The 21,934-nt window shown below is 38.9% G+C and overlaps 1 protein-coding gene across 1 annotated transcript in view; it reads right to left on the reverse strand.

Annotated features, from left to right (window-relative positions):
* Pten (phosphatase and tensin homolog) overlaps positions 1–20,349 on the reverse strand; it is a gene marked incomplete at its 5' end in the record, with an annotated part of 71,166 nt that extends 50,817 nt beyond the window's left edge. Inside the window, one exon of the mRNA XM_048336494.1 lies at positions 19,443–20,349. Coding sequence (XP_048192451.1) covers positions 19,443–20,349 — 907 coding nt within the window. The remainder of the gene's footprint in view (positions 1–19,442) is intronic.
* Positions 20,350–21,934: the final 1,585 nt, after the last annotated feature.

Here is a 21,934-nt window from a genome sequence, read left to right on the forward strand (position 1 = left end):
ACAGTAACAATATGAAGCTGTAACATATACACAAGTCATAAATGGTACAAATGAAAGAAGCCAGGGACAGTGCTCAGGCCCTGAGCCAAGACTGACAAAAAAAAGAATATACAGCTTTAAGTAGCGAACAAAAACATCAAAAGCAAATCTAAAAGCCAGCCACTGGTGGCTCATGTCTCTGATCCTAACTACTGAGGAGACTGAGATCTGAGGATCACAGTTCAAAGCCAACGCAAGCATAAAAGTCTGTGAGACTCTTATCTCCAATAATCTATGAAAAAGCCAGAAGTGGAGCTGTGGCCTAAGTGGTAGAGTACTAGCCTTGAGCAACAAAGCTCAGGACAGTGCCCAGGCCCTGAGTTCAAGCCCCAGGACTGGTACCATAAAAAAAAAAAAAAAAAAAAAAACAAGTGCAAATCTAAGTCAGATGTGGTAGCAAATGCCTAAAATCCCAGCACTTGAGAAGTTGAGACAACAACAGAGTTGCAGAGCCTGGGCTACACAATAAGATCTACAAAAAAAAAAAGAAAATTTCATGGGTGCTGGTGGTTGATACCTGTAATCCTAGCTATTTAAGAGGCTGGTTGGAAGCATCAAAGTTTGTAAGACTCTTATCTCCAATTAGTCACCAAAAAGCTAGAAGGGGAGCAGTGGCCAAGTAGTAGAGTATCAAGCTTGAGTGAAGGCTGGGAATATGGCCTAGTGGCAAGAGCACTTGCCTCCTACACATGAAGCTCTCGGTTCGATTCCCCAGCACCACATATATGGAAAACGGCCAGAAGGGGCGCTGTGGCTCAGGTGGCAGAGGGCTAGCCTTGAGCTGGAAGAAGCCAGGGACAGTGCTCAGGCCCTGAGTCCAAGGCCCAGGACTGGACAAAAAAAAAAAAAAAAAAACTTGAGTGAAAAAGCCAAGTATATGAGGCCATGAGAACAAGACAAAAAAAAAGTAAATATAAAGTTGCATTTCTAATCACAAAAGCAAGTCAGAGCTAAACTGGTAACAGGACTGCAGAAATGGGTAAATCCAAACAAACATGAGAAGATAACAAGAATGGAAAGCAAGTTAGCAGACAGCTACCAAGACTTTAATTCTATACCCCAAACATTTCTGGAGTTTTTTTCCTTGTCAGTGCTTTCAACCAACAGGCAATGAAGGATCATGTTAAAGAAGCCAACACTGATTCCCAGGCTATCAGGTTCACATTTCTTTGAATAAAACTTAAGTTCAATAAACACTAAGTATGTTTGTTTTTTTTGTTTTTTTTGTTTTTTGGCCAGTCCTGGGCCTTGGACTCAGGGCCTGAGCACTGTCCCTGGCTTCTTCCCGCTCAAGGCTAGCACTCTGCCACTTGAGCCACAGCGCAGCTTCTGGCCGTTTTCTGTATATGTGGTGCTGGGGAATCGAACCTAGGGCCTCGTGTATCCGAGGCAGGCACTCTTGCCACTAGGCCATATCCCCAGCCCATAAACACTAAGTATGTTCTCCATTTTATCCACACTATCAACCTTTCCAATAAAATGCTTTAAAAACCATTCTTCTGAACTTCTATCACTTTTTCATCTATGAAAAAATCTTGTATCTCTTACTAGATTTTCTATTTTCCCTTATTAAGTACACTAAATGTTGAAACAGATTAATTCCAATTGATAAAATGCTGTTTGACATTTTAAGAAAATATGACCAAATATGAACAGTATATAATCATTCCGACCAAACAAAATATAGCATAAAACCTTATTTTAAATTTAAAAAAGAGATATAGGCACAAATGCTCAAAAAAGGGTACTTTAAAGAAACACGAAGGAATAGCTAGGCCTCAATAATACATCAGTATTTAATAGGTGCCAGGTCCTGTGCTAAACACATTAGGAATATCATCATGGAATAGAGAAAGCCAAACAAAGGTCCACTCTCAGCTTTGCAACTTCAAGCTTATCACTTCAGGCAGATGACTCATCATTGGGACTATTTGTTTTGTTCTTTAAAATGATGACAATGCCTTTTGCTTCAACTTCTTCATTCATTATTTCAAAAACCAAATAAAACACATGAAAATATCTATAAAACTACAAAGGGCTAACAGAATGAAGGTTGTATTGTTGTTGTTTTTAAATATCTTGTTAGTGTAATTTAGTTTTAGAGTATCCCTACAAAGCACTTCAATATGGTGTTTTTACAAACAAACTGTAAAAGACATCCTGGTATAGTAACTTAAATTCACTTCAGCATAAACTCCAGGTTCCTCTGAATAATTTTTAGTTATTTGCTAGCAGTGCCAAGCCAGAAAGGAAAATTGACTGCCAAATAATCTATGAACTCTGCTTTAGTTTTCTAACTTCTCAAATCTCATTTTTCTTTAATGATTTTTACCATATGACTTATATGACTAAAAAGTTTGCACATATTTTTGCCTTGAAATAGAAGTTTAGATCTCACTTTCTAAATGGAAACCTAACACTCTTCAAAGATTAGTATCAATAGGAAAGTAAAATAAGGAAACTTGTTGAAATCATTTTGATCAGGATACACTGCATACATGTATGGAAATGTTACAGTGAAATTTCCCTTGTACACTTGTATGCTTAAAAAGTTAACATTTAAAACTGCTAGTAATTTTAATTAAGTGTGGTGGCACCCCTGTAATCCCATCACTAAAGAGACTGGAGCAGAAAGATTACAAGTTCAAAGTCAGCCTGAGCTATACATACCCTCATTTTTAAAAAGAAAAAGAAAAACCTAATAATTCTTTTAACTTAGGAACAAGACTGTAAGAAATCTGAAACCTGTAACAACTATAAAACTGTTCCATCTTAAAATCCCACTCTAGAAATATAGTTGAGGAAAAAATACCACCCCGAAAAATGTACTATACAAAGATATTTATGGCAAAGCTATTTATACAAAGAGAGAGAGAAGGCACGACTGGAGTGGTAGAGCGCCAGCCCCAGTACTGATGAAAAATAAACAAAACCTGGGATAAGCATAATATAAGCACTGCCTGATGAAATAATATGTAGTACATATACTTTAAATATACCTGTTAACTAAAAATTACATTTGTGATAAAACAGACCACAGAACAGATCAAAACACTGGCTTCATCTACATAATATGCATACATAATTTCTAGTGATAAAACTTCTGAAATACATTAAAATTAAAAATCACTTTTCAAGTAACTCAAGCCACACACACACACACACACACACACACACACACACACACACAAAACTTGAGGAAAAAAAAACTTTAATTTTTAAAAGAGTAAATAATTTTTAAAAGAGTAAATCACTCCAGATGTTGTCCATTATTTAAATTTAAGGCAGATTAAACTCCAGAAAAATAACCTGCCAAGTCACTAGTAACATCAGCAGCTCTGAAATCCAAAATATCATTAACCAAATAAACTAAATAAACCTCTAGGTTCATTTGAACCTTCAACTAACATTATCAAGTTTTCTCTATAGCAGTTGTTAGTTATGAAATAATATACTACAAGTGCTTAAGACTGTATCTATAACAGGAAAGACTGGGGAAGAGGTGACATTGTCCAAAAAGAAATGTACTCATTAACTGACTTATGTAACTGTAATCTTTGTATATTACCTTTATATTTTAAGAAGGTTTTATCTATGACGCTCTCAAAATTTGTTACCCAAAGAAATAGTTTTAACAAGTATAATAGACACTTTCTTCCTAGTGCTCTAAATGACTGGCTTCCTGTTTCAGAATTCTGCTGTTAAATCTGTCTCTTCCTATATTCTCTGTCTCTACCTCTGTCTCTCCCCTCCCCTCTCCCTCTCCCTGTCCCTCTCCCTCTCCTTCTCCCTCTCCCTCTCCCTCTCCCTCCTCCTCCTCCTCCTCCTCTTTCTCCTCCTCCTCCTCCTTCTCCTTCTCCTTCTCCTTCTCCTTCTCCATGTCTCTCTCTCTCTCTCTCTCTCTCTCATCTTATTCCCGCTAAAAAGCAATTAAAACATGGGCAATTTGGGGCACCAGTGGCTCTCATCTATAATCCTAGCTACTCAGGAGGCTGCGATATGAGGCTTGTGGTTCAAAGCCAGAGCCAAGAGAAAAGTCCATGAGACTATTATCTCCAATAAACTAACAAAAAAGCTGGAAGTAGAACTGTGGTTCAAGTGGTTTACAGCACAAGCAATAGAAGCCCCAGGATTAAAAAACACACACACACACACAAAAAGATGTCATTTACATAAAAGCTTTCAAAAAGATTATCCATTTACCAACATGGATTAGACAAACTTTTCAAAGCACTATATACTTGAACTAAGCTAAATGCTAACTCCTAATTTCCTGCAGCAAAATCATAAGCATATGAAAAACTGTTAACTGTAAATTTAAAAACTATAATTAACCCAGCTCTACCATAAAGCTTCTAAGTATCTTTAGTACCCTTAAACTTTGCCATGTTAGATTGATAAATTACTTCTGTAATATTCTGCTTATTAAATAAAAACACTAAGTCTAGGCTACTTTATAATTATGCAAAAAGAACTAGTCATTAACTTTTATAATAAAAAGAATTCAAACAGGTAAGATGTAAAAGATGTCAATAAGGTAAGTAATTTGAGAACAAAGGGGTAGTAATTTTCTAATTCATTCTATATAAGTCACATTCTGGAAAAAATAAACTGCAAAATGTCTATCTGTACTGGTCTTACAGATGCAATCCCACTGAGGATATTTTAAACATGATACCAACTTCATAGTCTAAAGTAGAGAATTGTTTTTAAAACAAACTGAAATTACATGTATGAAAACATTAAAATGCAATTTAGAACTTAACAATACAAATTTTAACAGAAAAATTAGCATATACTTACATTCTTTAACTTTAGTAAGCTACCTATACATGTGTTCATGCTTTGGACTGAAAGATACCATTTTAGTAAAAATGAATTACAACAACTAAAGAGAAAAAGCAAAATTACTGACTATTGCTAAGATACAGAATCTTCCTATTCAAAGAACCCATTAAAAATAATTCAAGCTAGATCCTGGTAGCTCATGCTTATAATCCTAGCTACTCAGGAGGTTGAGATCCGAGGATCACAGTTCAAAGCCAGCATGAGAGTTCATGAGACTCTACCTCCAATAAACTACTCAGAAAAACAGAAGTGGCGCTGTGGATCAAAATGGTAGTGAGAACCTCCAGAGCTCAAGGACAGCATTCAGGCCCTGGGTTCAAGCCCAGGACCAAAATACTAATAATAATTGAGCTAAATTTGAAAAACATGTATTTTAAAGTCAACCTTTTCAACAAGTAAATCAAAAATTTTAATATACCAGACAAAATAATTAAATACGTGGAATGGGAATAAAAATAAGAGACAGGAACTTTTAATACCTCATATCCTTGAAGTAATAAATAAACTGAATGGGTAGGCCTTTTAATTCTCAGCATTTGGATAAAAAAAAACTCACAAGGTGACTCAATTGTAAAAGATATAATGTATGTACACATTATCTTTCTATACAAAAATGTTCAAACAAGTATTATTCTTGTCACCGCCTACAATTAAGTCTGGACCAATCAATATGGTCAATAAAAGTTAATGCTAATGAGTCTACTTTCTTTACAGAAATTAATCTAAAAACTGGCAAGATGTTTCTTATATAAGGAATATAGACCCCAAAATTCAAAATAATTATCTAAACTTAAAACATTTTAATCACATTATCATTTGGCATAACCAAAAAATAAAAATGAATGTTTTTAACAAAGTTAAAAAAGACTCAAATTAATCAAATTCTAGTAAGCCAACTAGAATTTCAAAGACATTCAACATAGAAAACGCCAAGTTCTTGAGGTGAAAAGAAATGAATGTTTGGGGGCTGGGGATATGGCCTAGTGGCAAGAGTGCTTGCCTCAAATACATGAGGCCCTGGGTTCGATTCCCCAGCACCACATATACAGAAAATGGCCAGAAGTGGCGCTGTGGCTCAGGTGGCAGAGTGCTGGCCTTGAGCAAGAAGAAGCCAGGGACAGTGCTCAGGCCCTGAGTCCAAGCCCTAGGACTGGCCAAAAAAATTAAAAAAAAAAAATTAAAAAAGAAATGGGGCTGGGGATATAGCCTAGTGGCAAGAGTGCCTGCCTCGGATACACGAGGCCCTAGGTTCGATTCCCCAGCACCACATATACAGAAAAACGGCCAGAAGCGGCGCTGTGGCTCAAGTGGCAGAGTGGGAAGAAGCCAGGGACAGTGCTCAGGCCCTGAGTCCAAGGCCCAGGACTGGCCAAAAAAAAAAAAAAAAAAAGAAATGAATGTTTTTAGAAACATCTTCAATAGTGTCTATGTTGCAACAGCAAAATTTTAAATTCAGAAATTCATTTTTGTACAGACAAAAATTAAATTGTAGACTAAAAGTAGAGAGTATGAAAAATTCATAAAGGAGTATTTATTAAATCAGTTCCTTGATTAAGTGGTGTAATGACTTATTGCACATCTTGTTAGGAAAACTAGTTTTAAAATATCAAAATCCTGTACAATATCGCAAGTTAAAAACACACTTGCTATACTTAAGCATCCAGACAATCTAGTAAAAGCAAACTTATTGCATAATATTTAGTCCTCAACCCATATGCAGGCTGAGAACTAAAGATTATATAATACATATTTCTTCTAGTAGAAAAATATAAATATTAGCATAATGACTTAAAATTTCACTTTAGAAAAAGCCTAAAGTTTAGCCTTACATCTTCAAACAAATCTTAATTAGATGATTCCAATAATGAAGGTGTCAAAACCACTTGTATCACTAAACAATCTTAACTTTTCCCTTCATTTGAGTAACAGATGGTAGGCATTTGGTTCTTGGACAGTACACAATAATCACAATCTGTGTGACCTTTTCAGTATTAAAAAGATTCCAAACAACTTTAATAATCAGGACCTTAGCATATTTTAAAATATTACACATAATCTTGACCACAACCTAGATATGAAAAATGGCATCACACTTTTTTGTGTACTGCTTTGTTTTACAGATTCCCTACAAACTATTCTATAAAAGCTATTCAAGACACTAGACTGCTTCTTCTATTGTCAAAACCATACATGTACACTAACAAAATATTTTTGCCATCAGTACATTTTTATGAGCATCTTTATTAGTATCTAAGTATACACCATGCTTAAATAAAAAGTTCTTTAAGAGTTGAAACAATTTTATTTCATTTGGAAAATAAGAAAACAAGGAATTTTGTTTCTAAGAAAAATTTGTTTCTACCCTCAGTATTTTAAATATTTTTTCTAGCTATATAAATAAAATGAATACACTTCATTGATAGAGAAATATCAGTTAGCTAATAAGGTTAAAGGTTGTTTTTGGTATCTGACACTTAAAAATAAAATCTGACAAAACTAAATGCAAATTTTTTTACCACAAAACTAATATTAATTATAAATGAAAATGAGTAAACAAACCTTGATCAATTACTGTCATAGCAAACACAAGGCAACTATGCAAATACGAACCATTTAAAACATGTTTCAGAGAACAGTAACATCACTACAAGCCAATAAACCTTCTGATTTAAAAAAATTGAAAGCAGCAGGGTTATAATCACGTTAGTATAAAATATGTTGTTTATCCAAATTTCTTCTACTTGAAGTTCAAAATACTATATTCCTAATAAAAGGGGAGAAAAGTATTTTCAATCACTTTGGTCACAGCACTTGGGTGGCTGAGATAATATTATGAGTTCAAGATTAGGCTCTATATCAAGACCTTGTCTCAAAACAAAATGTGTGTGTGTATGTATGTGTCTATTTTAGATCAAAAGTAGTTAACTTCATCTTATTTTTCCTCAGGTAAGTAAAATATACTTTCAGTATTAAATACGAACTAGAATTAATTTGGAAAAAAGCTTCTAGCCAACAATAATTCAAGTGATACAATACCTGGCTAGCAAGCACAAGACCTTAAATTTAAACCCTTGTACCACCAAAAAAAAAAAAAAAAAAAAAAAAAAAGGAAATAAGCTTAATGTAGAACTATAAAATAAATATTCTCCATTAATTTCAAAATTTAAATAGGCAATTCTGAGTGCTATGGAATTTGTATTTTTTAATATTGCTTCAAATTCACAATGAATTAGATTAAAACCATGAGATCTTTTTAGAAGGACAATCTGATTGGTCTTAGATATGTCTTTATTAAAAACAGTCTTGACTATACTAAGCAAATGAAGTTTTTATTCACATAGTAAAATACTTTAAATGTTTCTCAATTAGATTACAGGAACAAGTACTAGTGTACTATTTATTTTTGTAGTACATTTGAAGATACATGACTAGCTAAGTTAGTTTTAAAATATTACGAGGATGTCTAAATATCTCCCTTAATTTCATAATTAAAGTAAAAATTATAATACTTGGTCAAAGCATAAATTTGGTAAGAATTTTAAAAGGCCTTGATCTGATTCTTTGTGTACACCTTAGTTGTAAAACTCAAACAGGAAAAAAAAAATCACGGCAAATAATCTACTCCTAGAATACTTTCATAATTACATTTGTTTGCCCTAAAAAGAAAACCAAAAATTCATAATCCTTGCTACTACCTCGGCATCTTCACATCTCTGGACTAATATAAAATCTTTTTTTCTAACAACCACACATTAATTCAAGTTTTTATCTTAGGTAAGTGAAAGCATTTGATAATTTAACAGTCTAACAATAAACTTAAGGCCCACAAAATACTGTAAAACATGCATCCAAAAACCTTGAGTCAAGCCAGTCCTATTTCTTTATCTGGAAACTACAGGAAGGTTTCATTTATAACTTGTCAGAAATTTGCAGTTTTACATAAGTACATTTAGCTTCACTACATGTGACTGTAACAAAAGCAACTTTAGAAAAAAATGAGTATCAGGCTAATAAAAAGCAACAAAACAAGGATATTGAGAGCAAAGTAACTCCCACTAAGCTCAATAATTACATAATTAAAAGAGGACTGCTACTACTGGAATATAAAATAACTTTAAATTGTTTCTAATAAAGCATATCCATCCAGCACCCCATGTGACATCCTTCTGAGTACAATATATAGTGCATTACATTCACCAATGTTTTTTTTTGAAAATATCTTCAATCTTTTCTAGGAGATTCTGAACAAAACTTTCACAATCAGTTTAAACCCACGTGAGCTCACTCCAAATAAATCTTTTTTCCTTCCTAGGGATACTTTTTGTGGACAACATGCTTATAAAAATACACTGGCCTTGTGGGAGTCAGAAAACCAAGATGTTAGGCATAGCTCCATTATCTACTAGTAACTGCACTGTCTCAGATACCACAACGTAGGGACAAAAGTACCATACTTAGGGCTGGGGATATAGCCTAGTGGCAAGAGTGCCTGCCTCGGATACACGAGGCCCTAGGTTCGATTCCCCAGCACCACATATACAGAAAACGGCCAGAAGCGGCACTGTGGCTCAAGTGGCAGAGTGCTAGCCTTGAGCGGGAAGAAGCCAGGGACAGTGCTCAGGCCCTGAGTCCAAGGCCCAGGACTGGCCAAAAAAAAAAAAAAGGTACCATACTTAGAAGGAGACATTGAACAACACTTGGGTCTAGTTAATCTTCTGTTGGGGGTGGAAAGGAGGAATTCCATGCACTGAGGGTGTTTTCAACAGCATCCTGGTCCTCTACTCACTAGGAGCCAATAGCACCCTATGCCACCAAAATTGTGAGCCCAACCACCAAAATGTCTCTAGACACTGCCAAAAATAGTGGCACAAAGTAGGAGGGGATCCATCCCCAGTTGGCAACCGATACTCTTAAGATAATGCTAATGTGGGCTGGGGATATGGCCTAGTGGCAAGAGAGCTTGCCTCGTATACATGAGGCCCTGGGTTCGATTCCCCAGCACCATATATACAGAAAACGGTCAGAAGTGGCGCTGTGGCTCAAGTGGCAGAGTGCTAGCCTTGAGCAAAAAAGGAAGCCAGGGACAGTGCTCAGTCCCTGAGTCCAAGGCCCAGAACTGGCCAAAAAAAAAAAAGGTAATGCTAATGTATATATACTGCTAAGAAAACGAAAACAAATTAACAAACAACAAACTATGTTATGGAGTTTATGCCCTATGTTACAGACAGGGAAACTTTTAATACACGCTGCAAGTGGCTAAGCAAGTGTCTACTCCAGACTGCACCTGTACCTGCCTCCAAGCCTGTATTCTTTGCATTCTACCATACCATGTAGCCTTTCTGAATCTTGGGTCTCATCTACAAAATCAGGATAATACATTCCATGCTGAACTACTAAGGGTTTATAGAAAAAAAACTGAGATAAATGCACATATATCCTATTAACTAAAGGAATATAACATACTAAGGATCTGATGAGAGATAATATAATTCAGTGGCTCTTAAAATATTGAATCAGATCATCAGAATCAGCATCACTTAGGGACTTAGAAATAAATTCTTAGGTCTCAACCAGGACCTACAGCCTCATACAGCATCAGAAACTCTGGGGATGGATCAAGAAATATGTGGTTCAACAAGTCCTCCAACTTACTTAAAAGTCCGAAAAGCACTGATGTAAGGTAATAGGAAAATTATCACACCAAGTGCCCCAAATACCCTGCATTCACCTTTGGACACATTACTAAGTTACTAATTTTGGTTGTAACCAAAATTTTCTGAACTGTAAAAATGAAGAAGAAAAGGCTTGCTGTCTGCCTATTAGGTTACCTCTTTTTCTTTCCAAAATTAAATGAACTGATGATTAAGAAAAAACTTTGAACCAGACCTCAGTGGCTCATGCCTGTAATCCTAACTACTCAGGAGACTGAGATCTGAGGATTACAATTCAAAAAGGCAACCTGGACAAGAAAATCCATAAAAGTCTGATCTCCAATTAGCCACCACAAAGCCAAAAGCAGAGCTGTGGCTATGGCTCAAGTAACAGAGTACTAGGCTTGAACAGTGAAGCTCAGGAACACTGCCAAGGCCCTGAGTTGAAGCCCCATATAGAGCAAAAAAAAAAAAAAAAGACTTAATCTAAAAATAGTGAACAAATAAGACACAATCACAGTATATGCTAGCTAAGTCAATGAGATCAATTAAAAACCTTCAGACTGATGTCCACAGCATCTTTTCATAAATGATTGTGTCAAAATGCCAAGTACATTTTGCAAAATGGCCAAATTGAATCTGGTAAAATAGTTTTTGTGTTATGAAGGAAAAAAAATACAGAAAAGCCTAGGCATTACATTTTATATCCAAACTAGAATAGTTCAAAATTACACATTAAAAAAACACCTAAAAATAAACTTTAATACAATCAATAAGTCTTCCAAAAGTTAAAAAATAAATTTTATTTAGTCTCCAGTTTAGGGTTACTAGAATACTTTAAAAGAATTTTAAAAGGAAAAAAATCTGTCTTTATTCCAAAGTAAAAATTTTCCAACTTTAAACACACAGAGTAAATATATGAATGAATTGCTTTTAAGATACCTGTTAAGTGCTTGGCACTAGTAGCTCATGCTTTTAATTCTGGCTACTCAGGACTCTAAAGTCTTAAGCTAACAGTTCAAAGAAGAAGCTTAGGCAAAAAAGTTCTTCAGATCTTGAGATTTCCATCTCCAAAATAACCAGCAGAAAGCTGGGCTGGAGGTGAGACTCAAGAGGCAGAGCATCAGTTTAGCAAGCAAGCCAAGCAGCAAGAGGTCCTAAATTCAAACCAGTAGAAGCAAAAGATAAAAACAAAATAACCAGGGCTGGGAATATGGCCTAGTGGCAAGAGTGCTTGCCTCCTACACATGAAGCCCCACATATATGGAAAACGGTCAGAAGGGACGCTGTGGCTCAGGTGGCAGAGTGCTAGCCTTGAGCGGGAAGAAGCCAGGGACAGTGCTCAGGCCCTGAATCCAAGGCCCAGGACTGGCCAAAAAAAAATAATAATAATAAAATAAAATAACCAGTAGAAAGCAAAGCTGGCAGTATGTCTCAAATGACAGAGCTCCAGCTTAGCAAGCATAAGGCTCTGAGTTCAAACCCCAGTATCGCAAAAAAAGATAGCTATATAAGCCACCATTCATTTTATAATACCTTATAAAATTATATCTTCAAAGACTGAAAATACTAAACATTTCTAGCTACTGAGAAGGCTGCAGATTGAGATTCAAAGTCAGCCTGGGCAGAAAAGCCCAGGAGACTCTTACCTCCAATTAATCACCAAAAAAGACAGAATGGAGGTGTGGCTCAAGTGTTAAGTGTACCTGCTTTCAGTGAAAAGGCTAAACAAGAGCTCCAAGTCCCTGAGTTCAAGCCCCAGGACCTACACAATATCAATTAAACATAATATGCCATAATATTACATAAGATATGCTTTATATATTTTATATAACATAGGCACATTATTAAATACATTAAAATTATATCTTATATACTTTATATTAAGCTGTATATATTAAGCATATAAAATTAGTGAGATATAATATCTGCAGTCACTAATAAAGAACTTTATTATACCTAAAAATCTACAAAAAAATGAAATGAGACTAAATGGCAAGTTTGAGGTGTAATATAAAGCAAAAACTAAGTACCTAGAAAAGAAAGACTGATCTAAACAGTTTAGATGTATTCAGATGTCAAGGCACATAATTCAGTTCCACAACCTATACCAAACCAAAATTATGGCTAGATGGCAAAACTCAATGAACTAACGTAAAAATCCCGTAACCAGACAGTCACATGTATAAAATATCATTCACTTTGCAATACAATCAAATCAAAAACTCACTGGAAATGAAGTGCTTCACCACTGGGAATCCCGAGATGCAGCTGGGAGACTCATAAAAACAAAGGAAAAAAATAATGAACCCCAGACACATGAACTGGCCTTTACCGGTTCGATCTTAATTTTTAGTCTTCCTCATATTCGATAATATAGTTACATAAGAATCCTTTACTCCTCTTTTGACTGTGTGTGTGTGTGCGCACACATGCACTGGCACACAAATGGTCCTGCAGCTTGAACTCAGGGCCGGATCACTGTCCCTGAGCTTTTTTGCTCAAGGCTAGCACTCTTATCACTTGAGCCACAGCTCCACATCTCAGGGTCTTTTTTGTTTTGTTTTTGGTAGTTAACTGGAGATAGAATCTCATGGACTTTCCTGTTGACTTTGAACCTCAATCCTCAGATCTCAGCCTCCTCAGTAGCTAGGATTATAGGCAGGAGCTATTTCTAAACCTAAGTTATATTGAAATTTTAGCAAAATGTGAATATAGAAGTGATAATACAGGGCTGGGTATATGGCCTAGTGGCAAGAGTGCTCGCCTCGTATACATGAAGCCCAGGGTTCAATTCCCCAGCACCACATATACAGAAAATGGCCAGAAGTGGCGCTGTGGCTCAAGTGGCAGAGTGCTAGCCTTGAGCAAAAAGAAGCCAGGGACAGTGCTCAGACCCTGAGTCCAAGCCCCCAGGACTGGCCAAAAAAAAAACAAAAAACAAAACAAAAAAAGAAGTGATAATACAGAGGTTTAACATTAACCTATGCTATATTAACATTAATTAATCTATTAATCTATGTTATGATACATACTGCAGGTTATAGTTTAAATACAAATTCTCATAATAAAATGTAACTTGTAACTATATCTACCCCACAAGGCTGAATTTAAAAGAAATGCTAAAATAAATACCTGTTTTCTTCTGTAATACTGGGATTTAAACTTTGGGCCTTGGGCTTGTTAGAAAGATGCTCGATTTGATTTGCCTCTATTTAATTATTTATTTTATTGTAAATTTTGCCAGTACAGGGTTGTTTAAACTCAGGGTATCAAGCTTACTTGACTCACTTGTTCAGCTAGTAATCCAACACTTCAATCACACCTCCAGCCCAACTTTTTGCTGGTTATTTTGGAGATGGAAGACTTCTGCCTGAGCTGGCTTCAAACACTGATTCTCTGCATCTCAGCCCTCTGACTAAAATTTAGAGGCATGAGCCACCAGTTGTATTTTATTTGAGCTGGAATTTTTTTATGTGTGTGAATAAACATATACAATATCTAAGTTGTCCTGTCTTCAATAACAAAGAAAACATTATAATGACTTTTTAGCCTTAAATTTTTACTTCATTATGCTAAAATATAAAGTTTTTATTTTCAAAGCAAATATTTTGGACTAGCATGATTACCTCACACTCTATTTATTGTGAAACAGCAAATCACAGATACACACTACACTCAGAACTCCTAAAGGAAATCCTCTATTTTATTTTATAGTCAAAGCTTGGGCCAACTAAAATTCTAGCTTCTCCCAGACCTAATAAGCTTAGATACAATTTCGCTTAGCTTATAAATTAAAATGCCAATACTTTTCTCCACATAGGTAATCTGAAATTTTAAGTTTTAAAAGAGCAGCACTATTTAAATACTTAGAATGAGGTAGATACTCAGCTAAGCTAATTACATCACTTAATCAACAGAAACTTTATGGAGGAGCACCATTATCATTCCCATTTTTCTGATAGACTGATAAAAGTTAAATAACTCATTTATAGCATCTAGCTTAGACTAAGTGAGAGAGCCCAGATTTTAACACTGGCAGTCTGGCTTCAGAGTACCTGCCTAAAATTAAAAACGAAACAATGTATAAACTTAGAAGTTCTTTCAAAGAGATTTTTAACTTTTTTTTAATTTATAAAACAATGCCTTCCAAGAAGTATCATTCCGTTTTTCTTTTTTTTTTTTTTTTTAGTCCTCGGGCTTGAACTCAGTGCTTGGGGTCCCTGATCAAATTCTTTTGCTCAAGGCTAGCACTCTACCACTTGAGCCACACCACTTTTCGTTTTCTGCTTTTGTGGTACTGAGGAATCAAACCGAGGGCTTCATGCATGCTAGGCAAGCACTCTACCAAGCCACATTCCCAGCAAGAACTATCGCTTTTAAAGAGAAAAAAAAATCATTTTTAAGAAATATTATAACAGAGATGGAAGCAAGAAAATCCTGAATTCAAGACCAGGCTGAGATACACAGATTCTATCTCACAAAAAGGGGGACGGGGGAAGAAGACAAAACTAGGTCTGCTACCTTTGTACTTAAGTATATACATATGAAGAATTCAAATATTTTTATGTTTTCATATCTGCTCATATTTAAAGTGATGACTATTAAAACAACACATTAGCAAATTTTGCACCTATACACACAAGTATATTCTTTTGCCAGCAGGTAAAAAATCACAATATTCATCTCTCCATAACCTAAATGCTATAAAAATGCTTATACCTATATATATTTTAAAACTGTTCACACATCCCCTAATGCCAAATGTGACAGATAAAAATCTGCCTTAAATATCCCGAACTAAAAATTTCCAACCAAGATTAATTTGCCCCTAAATTGTTTACTAAAATGAACATTTGCCTAATAAAAATGGCCTTTTCCATTGCAAATTGTTTTAAAAGAACGAAACTGCTAAAATCACTCTTGAAACTAATGAAGAAAATCTGAAATAAGAGAAAAGGTGAAAAGTCAAATCCAATAGGCTAATTTCTAGACAAATGCAAGTATTTGTATTAGGGAACCTATACACTCAATACTTACAAAGGGAAACATTATTCACAGACTAAAACACTTAACCACCTGACAAAGAATGTGCATGGCAGTAATATGACCTAGAAAAAAGAATTAAGGATATCTGTTTGCTCAGCAAATCCTTACCAACTTATGAGTATTATTCAACAGTATTGGTATCTCTGATTGCAATTCTATTAATTTCAAAGCTATCAGACAGAAAGCAACTGTAAAACAGAATGGAGTATGCAGATACCATTCCTGACCACAATCTCACAAGCTGATACAAATGTCCACAAGTCATTACCTTCAAAACAATTCCTAATAACTTTTCTTAACGAATGTAGGCCACAAAATAAATTCTCCAGTGCTGACTCTGAAAATCAAGTTTATCCATAGAAGAAAATGGGAACAAAAGTGAGAAGACTTTACTTCCATAAAGGAAGCTATTTCATAACACTAGGAAGTTCGTATATTTTATAGTTACTATGAGAAAGCAGGTATCCTGCTCCACATAAAAATTTAAATATCGCCAGCTGCCACTCATATTAAAAAAAAAACCTAAGACAATACTAATATAGCTTTCTCCATTAGCTTCCTAAAACTAAGTCTAACTTACAGTAGTTATACCTCACTATATTTACTTCTAACCCATTTACAATTACTTAATATATTATAAGCAACCTCAGTCTGCATTGATAAACTGTACATCCGGGCAAACTTAAAACTGACAGCAACAAAAATTTCCTTTTTCTTACATTGAGCCATATAAACTGCACATTATTGCTTTTGATGCACTTTACTCTTAGTAAGCTTTATAGAAAAGTTTGTATATTATATAACTACAAGATAGATGCAAAACAAGGTAAATTTTTAAAAACCTGTGAATCAAACTTCCTTGAAACCTTATAATTTCAACAATCACTTACCTTAAAATATATAACTAGCATTAAATCACTATACTCTATAACTTATCTCTATAATTTAAAGATAACCTATGAACATCAATGTTGGAAAGAATGAAAATTAAGCAATAAAAATACAACAGGAGCCTAAAGTTTCTATATGCTATAAAGACATTCAATCTTTTAGTCTCACATTCAGCATATTTTCCAGGCTAATATTAATAAACTCCAACTGACAAATGCATAGAATTCAACTTTGTCCATTATTTTTTAAAACTGTATAATCACCCTCAACTTTCCTCTGAGAAATCACTTCATTAAACCCTTCTTTAGCAAATAAAAATATTCCATTCACTACTTTCATAAAGGAATTTAACTTTGACTACCCTAGCTGGTGAACCTGTCTGAGATAGTCTTCAATAACCATTTTAATCTCCCCCATAACAAACAGCACACTAAAATGAAACCAAGCAAAGCAAAAGTGCTTTGGTATATCAAAATCACTGGGAGCATAACTATCGAAAGAAGCAAGGATTTCACTGATTTTTTTTCCCTATAGACTTTCTTTCATACCAATATTTGGTTCAATACAACCACAATTCTAGAAATTAAGCAATATTAGTCATTTCATGCAATATTCAATAGTGTTCCATATATACATGTATATGTAATAGCTAAAAGCATGCTTTTTGAAAAAGTTTTAAGTCATATAAATTTTATATGCAGAAGCCTACATACTGTGAAATCAAAGAAGAAATTCCCAATCACTTCACTGTACCAAATGTAAGGATCTGGCACCAAAAAAATAAAAAAAGAAAACAAAAACTGAAGTCTTAATTACCCCTGACAATTTTATTAGATCAAGTGAGAAAAGCAAAAATAGCACAAACATACCCTAGAAGCTAAAAGAAGACTGTCAAGACAGCATTCTAACAATTTCTTTGAATGAAGGTGTTTTTTTTTAAGTTAAATGAAAATCTATTCATTCTTATAGATCTAGATGACTTTTCATCAGTGCAATTTACACCAATAGTAGACTGCTTTGAAGTAAGTCACAAATCAGAATTTTTCTCCAACTATCTTTTAGTGACCAAATTCATCACTTTAGTAAAAATTTTTAATTAATGGAGACTCCAAAGTTTCCTTTGAAGTATTATTTTGAACTTAAAGGGGGGGGGAGCAAACAAAGAAGTTTTATGAAGCTACTTTTTCAGTAAGTTTCATCTATCTTCTTTTCAAAACAAAAACTTGGGCAAAATTAGCTGGCCATTTTATTGTGGCTACTATAACTATTCAAAATAAAACCTCTCCCAAAACACAACATTTTCTTGGAAAAAAAAACTCTCTACAATTATTGGCAGGACATATAGACATTTTTAGTGCTATTCCACTAACATTTACTAGGAGATAACTTTTATTAAGAAAATCCATTAACTGGGAGTGGTGGCACAGGCCTATATGCAACGGTAGGTAGGATCCCAGCGCTGGAGAGGCTGAGGCAGGAGTAAGGAGAGTTCCAGGTCAGCAAGGCTCAAAGCCAGTAATACCTATGAAGTTACGTTATTTAAACAAAACATTGTCCACTGGTACAATTCTCACACAAATTTTTGGCCTTCATAGAGAGACCCTGATAGATCTTAAATACTCCTGTCACTTCAGGCCAATAACATAATTCTGTTTCACACACTGTATTCCTGTCAATACTCTACATTCTGAAAAAAGGAGTCTATTTCCACCCCTGACCAAAATCACTTTAATACCTCAAACTGTTAAGGTTTGTGCTTTAAGATAACCCACTAACTTTTGAAACACAAAGCGCTAACTTTTAAACCAAACTACACACCGTTAAAATTCTTGGGTTTTCTGTCTTATTCAACAAGCTGACTCAGTAAGTTTAATACATGATATGCAAAAAGATAGAAAACCTGCCAAAGATCTCTTGCCCGAATTTCTGGACATTAGCAATTTATATTTGACATTCTACACACTGTAGCAGATTAAAGGTTGTACAATGGTGTCAGAAAACCTGAAACCTTTAAAAAAAAAAAAAAAAAAAGGCAATTCTGGGTTGCACCAATAATGAAATTTCAAGTAAAAGCGGCCAGCATTTGCTATACACAATACCCTTGGAAGGTACACATTATCACCTCGGATCAAAAACTACTCAATCTCTGTTCTATCACCTCTAACAAGGCCACTGAACATAAAATGCAAATTTCCTGCCCTATGCCTCAACAGATCAGGAGAGCAGAGCTGCATTTAGCAAGAGCCCCGAATAAAGAATATTACGGCACTATTGATTTCAAACTACAAAACTTCCAAATGACCTCCAAGTTGTAATTAACTTAGACCCACCAACCTACTTTTGCCTACACGAAGCACAAACGCTGAAAAATGACTGTGCTGCTTCTACAGTTATGCAAATTAGCCCACAAGTCACATTTTAAAAGTACCTATCAATGCAACCCAGGAACCTAAAAACAATCACTGCAAGATTCTGATGCAATGTGAGTACGTGCAACACTAATTCACATTTCAAGCCCATCTGTACCCGTGATTTAGGGCCTAAATCAAGATAATCGAAATATGCTCAACCTCAAAGCGTCTTTTTTTTTTCTCATTAAGCACTCCGGATTACGGAGCTACCTAATCCACTAGCAGTGTACTGTATTCAGTATTAACGGACAATAGCCCTTAAGAAGAGACCACACAGATAAGGCTCAGAATCCAGTCGGTGCCTTGACACTTGCAGCCAGGCGAGAGTTCCATCTAGCAGAACACCATCGGATGTGTTCTGTCTAGGCTGAACATAGCGAAAAAGAACACAAAATCTCTGCTCTACACCTGGGACCAGGGTTAAACATCATAGTCACCCCCAACTACGGAAATATATATGTAATTATTTTCCGCATCCAACTACTCCCACGTTTAGGAGACAAGAGTGAACAGAAAAAGCAAAGAGGAACAGCCAGCCGGCAGAAATGGATACAGGTCAAGTCTAAGTCGAATCCATCCTCTTGATATCTCCTTTTGTTTCTGCTAACGATCTCTTTGATGATGGCTGTCATGTCTGGGAGCCTGTGGCTGAAGAAAAAGGAGGAGAGAGATGGCAGAAGCTGCTGGTGGCGGGGCTTCTTCTGCAGGATGGAAATGGCTCTGGACTTGGCGGTGGCTGATGCCCCTCGCTCGGCTGCCGCTTGGCTCTGGACCGCAGCCGGGTAATGGCTGCTGCGGCGGCGGCTGCTGCTGCTGTTGCTGCCGCTGCTGCTGCTGCCGCTGCTGCTGCTGCTTGAGGATGGTTGCAGCGGCGAGGCCTGCTTCTCCTCAGCAGCCAGAGGCCTGGCAGCCGCGGCAGCGGAATGGGCAGAAGACGAATAATCCTCGGAACGGCTGCCTCCACCGGCGGCCTCCGGAGCCCGGGCCAGGGGGAGTGCGGCGGCGGCGGAGGGGAGGTTTAAAACCGGCCCGGGTCCCTGGATGCGCCGCCGCCGCCGCCGCCGTGTTGGAGGCAGGAGAAGGGGAGAGACCAACTCTCCGGCGTCCCCAGCCCTGGAAATGGTGACGGGCGGCTCGGACCCCCTCCCCGGAGCCGGAGCTGCTGCAGCCGCCGCCGCCGCCGCGGCCGCCGCTTCTCCCCCCCGCTCCAGGAGCGGGAGGTGCCGCCGCCGCCGAGCCTCCGCCGGCTCCCGCCTGGGCCCACGGTGTCCACCGTGCCTCGCAGGAGAAGCCGAGGCTGAGGCTGCACGGTTAGAAAAGACGGCCGAGAGGAGGCGAGGGACGCCGCCGCCGCCGCCGCTGCTGCTGCTGGTGGTGCTGCTGGAGCTGCTGGTGCTGGAGCGGCTGCCGCCGCCGCTGCAAGCCGGCCGGCTCCCCGAGGGCGCTGCCCCCGCGGCTGCTCACAGGCGCTGAGAGGGGCTCGGGGCCGCGGCCGCCGCCGTCTCTCATCTCCCTCGCCTGCGCCGGGCCTAGCCTCACAGCGGCTCAACTCTCAAACTTCCATCATGGCTGCAGCTTCCGAGAGGAGAGAACTGAGCGCAGCCGCGTCCCGGCCCCCCGAGCGCGTATCCTGCCGCAGCGCACAAAGAGTCCCGCCACATCACCGTCCGCCGACCAGCCCGCCCCCTCCGCCGCCGCCGCGCGGGGGGCCGGGTGCCTCGGGAGTCGGCCAGCAAGGCGAGGGGCGGACGTGCCGTGCCGAGGGAGGGGAGGTACAGCCCGAGAGGCGGGGGGGGGGGGGAAGGAGGAGGCGCGCCCGCTCTGCTCCCCCGGTCGAGCCCCCCCACCTGCCGGCGCTACTGAGCATGCCCAGTGTGCCCGCCGCGGTGCTCGCTCCGGATGGATCGGCGGCGCCCGCCCCGAGCTGCACTTGCCGCGGCGGCTCCTGAAACGGCTCGGAGCTGGAGTTGGGGAAGGGAAGGAGTGGAATATCAAGAGCTAAGTAGCCTGGGCCCCGGCCCAGGAGGACCTCAGCGAGGTGATGGCGGAGGACAGGAGATGGGAACGGAACTGGGTGCGTTGCACAGTGTCACTGACCTCGGGTGGAGGTGACCTGAGCGCACAGGTGTGAACACCGACTCGGGCTGAGGTTACTTGCGCACACAGGTGTGCCGGGGGCCCGGGTGGACCACGCTGAGAGCCCTGGGAAGGGAGACGCGGAAACAGTGCCTTCAGCGAACACCTCCACGCCACCCCACCCCGTGTCCGCCCCGATCTCCCGAGCACGGCTGCCCCGGCGTGCTCTCCCCGTCCTTTGGCACTGTTTCCAGATGGCAGTTGTCGGAGTGTGGCGGCCTAGGCTTGGAGATCCCCGTCCCCCCACCCCGAGTCACCCGTGTCCTCAAGGTGTTCGACTTTTGCACAAAGAACGGCCCCCTATTGTGTCACCGGTGAGTCTCACCTCATCCGGTTCTCATTCACTGCCCCACCTTCATCCTCCCCAGGCAATTCAGTTAATTTGCCCTTAAAAAAAAAAAAAAAAGGCTTCAGCCCTGCGCGCTCGATTGTGCGCGTTGCGTGTGGCCATTACGCGCCTCCCCCTAAATTTCCAGCACCTCAGCTCGGATCGGACCGCTGGCAAAGCCGGCCACTGCCCACCGGCTCCAGGTCATTTCAAGCCCCAGCCTCGGAGGCCACTCTGCCCCGCCCCTCTGGCCGCTATGAAAACCCGGCAGGGTGGATCGCCCGGGGCCTGGCCCCGCGCTCTCCCCGCCGGACCTCGCACGCTCCAGGCCAGGGTGACTGGGCCGGAGTGGCCGAGTACAGAACGGTAGGAAGCTCCAACCCGAGGGTGGGCGGGGCGAGGAGGCCGAGGAGGGTTCAGGAGGAAGTGGAAGGATACGTGAGCCCCAGGCCGGAACTACTTTCGGGAGGAGGTCACGTGTGCGTCTAGTTGGGGAACTTTCCAAATTCCCACTCCTCCGTCAGTTCCAGCGGCGGCTGCTCCCGGGTCTCACCCCCAGCTGTCCCCGCCGTGTGTGGGAG

Source organism: Perognathus longimembris, chromosome 2 (genome assembly GCF_023159225.1).
Source record: "Perognathus longimembris pacificus isolate PPM17 chromosome 2, ASM2315922v1, whole genome shotgun sequence".
Taxonomy (NCBI): domain Eukaryota; kingdom Metazoa; phylum Chordata; class Mammalia; order Rodentia; family Heteromyidae; genus Perognathus; species Perognathus longimembris.